The following is a 3,129-nucleotide window of genomic DNA, read 5'->3' on the forward strand; positions in this document are numbered from 1 at the left end:
CGTGCCTCCGTCGCCTGTTTGATTCCTTGACTGCCATTCTCCTACTGACTGGCTGGGCAATTCCATGCCGTCATGACAGCGCAAGAGCAGACCGAGCGCCCAGATCTTATGATCACTACCATACAGCATGCCAACAGAAACAACTAGCCAGCTCCAACCACGCCCACGGCCTTTGAGCCCCTCCCCCTCAAACGCACCGATCAGCTCAGCGTGTGGCCCAAACGCTTCGAATGCCGACTTCTACCCTCCGTTGTCAGCCCAGCTGAACCGACTGCCTACCGGCCCATGCCTTCGTTTGGCTCGCGTCCGGTTCTGCATCGACAGTCGTTGCTTTCCCTTGCACAAGAACATCCCGCATGGCTCTCGGTCCCTATTGCGTGAGCCTCGATCGAATCGATATACCTGAGGGGTCGATCGAGGGAGGGGTAGTTTTGCTCGGAATGTACGAGCCAGAGACAGCGGCGGCATCTTATCGATAATATGGGCAACGCGCGTAGCAGCACACACGCGACGCAAGGGCGCTCGTACCACCACAGAACCCAGATTACCCCAACATCAAGTGACCCATCTGCGGCTGGCATGAATCACGAATTACCCTGACGGGGGTGGCCTGCCCGCTACCCATCTATCGGAAGCCTCGATGCCACTTTTTTTTTTGGGCCTCCATGTCATGCTGCGACTGGGCTCCTGTGCTGTCTCGCCTTGACGTGGAGCCTTGTCTCTCTACCTGTACGTGGACAGGCAGGCAAGACATTTATCGTCATGTTGCACCTCTCGGAGCGTGGCGGGCTGTGCCATGGCTCAGCGATTTGGTAGGCCGCCTGCACGCTGCCGCCGGGCTGGCGCGCGGTTCGTGTTTGACGTTTGCGCCATCCTACCAGTTCTCCTCATTGAGCCGTTGATCAAGAAGTAGCACATCAGTGAATGTATCGCACTACATAACCAAGGAGCTGCACGCACACACGTCACAACCTCCCCGATGACGACGCCCTCGTCCTTCGAACAGATCTTCTAGAAAGAAACGCCGTGTGCGATTTGCTGGAGCACGGGGCTTGCTGCGCCCCGTTCCAATTCCAATTCATTCGTCTCATCCATCAGATGCTTCAGGTTAATTGATTTCTTGTGGAGGCCCGTCCATCTCCGCCTCCCCCCGGATGTGCCCCGGGGCTCGTGCCCGGCTCGGCCGCATGCCGGTTTCAGTCCGAGAGTTCCAAGCGGGCTCATCAATGCCTTCACAAACAAGTCTGACTAGGACGCGGGCGATCCCGTGTCATACGCCGCTCGGGTTCACACGTGCATTGTGAGGGGGCTGAAGAGGCACAGCCTTAAGGTAAAACAAACTTCTTCTTTTGTTCATCCAACGCCGGACAGCCAACTTGGCTTGCTTTGCAAACTTGGCTCGCTTTGCAAAAGCAAGCCAAGTTTGTTGTCTCGGACTCCTTTTCAGCACATGGTGTCTAGTACTACCATAAATATGGGCTCCTCTCTTACTCGTCATGCGCTGCTCGTCTCAAACAATGAACACCGTCCGGCAGCACCCGTCTCATGTGAAAACCAAAGTGCCCCCGATGGCCGCGTAAGTAAAGAATAAATATCAAAGGGTATCAAGTGGCAAATCGAGCCATGGAGAAGAGTCCGATAAAAAGCCACCCTCAAGGTGCTTGCAAGGACACGATGACGCTGCACGGGTCTGCTCTTGAGAGAGACTACAGCCATATGAGGCACACATGCGCACCGCATCGTGACGAGGCAAGCGTTTTGACCGCGTGCAGTGAACACCATTAGCCTGCCTGGCTAGACAAGCCTGTCCGATTTTCGTAGCGGAATCGGTCGTGTCGTGACCAGGTATGTCGTTAAGAGGATAGGAGGTGAAAAGAAGAAAAGAAAGGGACGAGATTGGCTACGTGTATGGAATCGTGTGGCCATTGCTGCAGCCATGATCATGGGCTGACAATGCGCTCATCGTACGCGGCTGCGAAAAGATGTGCTACATGGCTGCAAACGTGGAATATCATATGCAGCCAGCGAATTACGGGTGTCCTTAAATCTGTCCCTTGATATCGACGGTGCGGAAGGCCGCGCTTCGAGCCGTCTCGAATAGCGGGCCAGCCTTGCCGGTCATGAGGGAGATGGAATCTTGCCGCTCTTCAAGAAGATTTTGACCATTGTAGTCAACAATGAACTGAGCAGCGTCGTGATCGGACTCGAAACCGAGTTCCTCAGTGATGAATCGTAACTTTACGTCTGGTTTGTAACTATGAGTGTGTCAGCAGAAAATTTCTGGCGAGCAGGGGATGGAGCAAGAACCTACGCTTTGCAAATGTTGCACAAAGCTGCGAGACGCTCTCGTACGACAAACATGTCCATGAGATAAGCGCCCATGTTGGGGGTGTCGAGATACAACTGGAAAAATTTGTGGTAGTTACCCAGGGCTAGCGCTGAGCGAACACTCAGTGCATGTTTAATAGGGCCCTTCTCCTTCTCTGCTGTGGTTAGATCTGCCATCGCATCATTCAGTCCGGTGCGGTTGGCGGTATGGATAAAGTAGAGGATACGGTATGCCTTGAATTCGATGGGGTTCCCCTGCAGACCCAGCGCATACAAAGTGCGCAGCTGGGTCTGACACTGATTATACTCACCGAGGTCCCCCTTTTCCAAGGCAATGCGGGCGTGCAATTCGTAGACCGTTACAGTGAAGTCATTCTTAATCCGCTGCACGGTCAGGTCTTGGCGTACGGATTTTAGTTGGTCGCAAATGTAGGAATAGTTGCTCTCCTTCCGCCACTTCTTCTTCAATAAATCCAAAGTTTTATGAAGCACGGGCTCGGGTCGTACCAGGGACGGGATGGGGGCAGACGTCAACCTCAGGTATCTCTTCTCGAGAACCTCACAGGTACCGATCACGGGACCCGTTGACGGCGGAGGCGTGGGGGATCGTGGCGCCGACTGATAGTTACCCCATCGGCGCTGGCGTTTCTCCAGCTGCTTCTGGAACTTACTGGATTTAGGCAGAGGTTCGTCCATACTGGGTCGTTTATCAGGCGAGGGGTGTGTGATGCGATCCTCAAGGGACGAAGTGTGGTTGTTGTTAGTATGACGCCACGGCATAGCAGAGGACTGATCATCGCC

General features: G+C 54.3%; 1 protein-coding gene across 1 annotated transcript; it reads right to left on the reverse strand.

Annotated features, from left to right (window-relative positions):
• Window positions 1-2,041: 2,041 nt before the first annotated feature.
• VDBG_03494 (SAC3/GANP domain-containing protein) lies at window positions 2,042-3,077 on the reverse strand (the record flags this gene model as incomplete). The annotated part of the gene is made up of 2 exons (XM_003005495.1): window positions 2,042-2,255; window positions 2,312-3,077. The coding sequence occupies 2 exons, from the start codon at window positions 3,022-3,024 to the stop codon at window positions 2,042-2,044; spliced, it is 927 nt and encodes a 308-aa protein (XP_003005541.1).
• Window positions 3,078-3,129: the final 52 nt, after the last annotated feature.

This window comes from Verticillium alfalfae, genomic scaffold (assembly GCF_000150825.1).
Source record: "Verticillium alfalfae VaMs.102 supercont1.4 genomic scaffold, whole genome shotgun sequence".
NCBI lineage: Eukaryota > Fungi > Ascomycota > Sordariomycetes > Glomerellales > Plectosphaerellaceae > Verticillium > Verticillium alfalfae.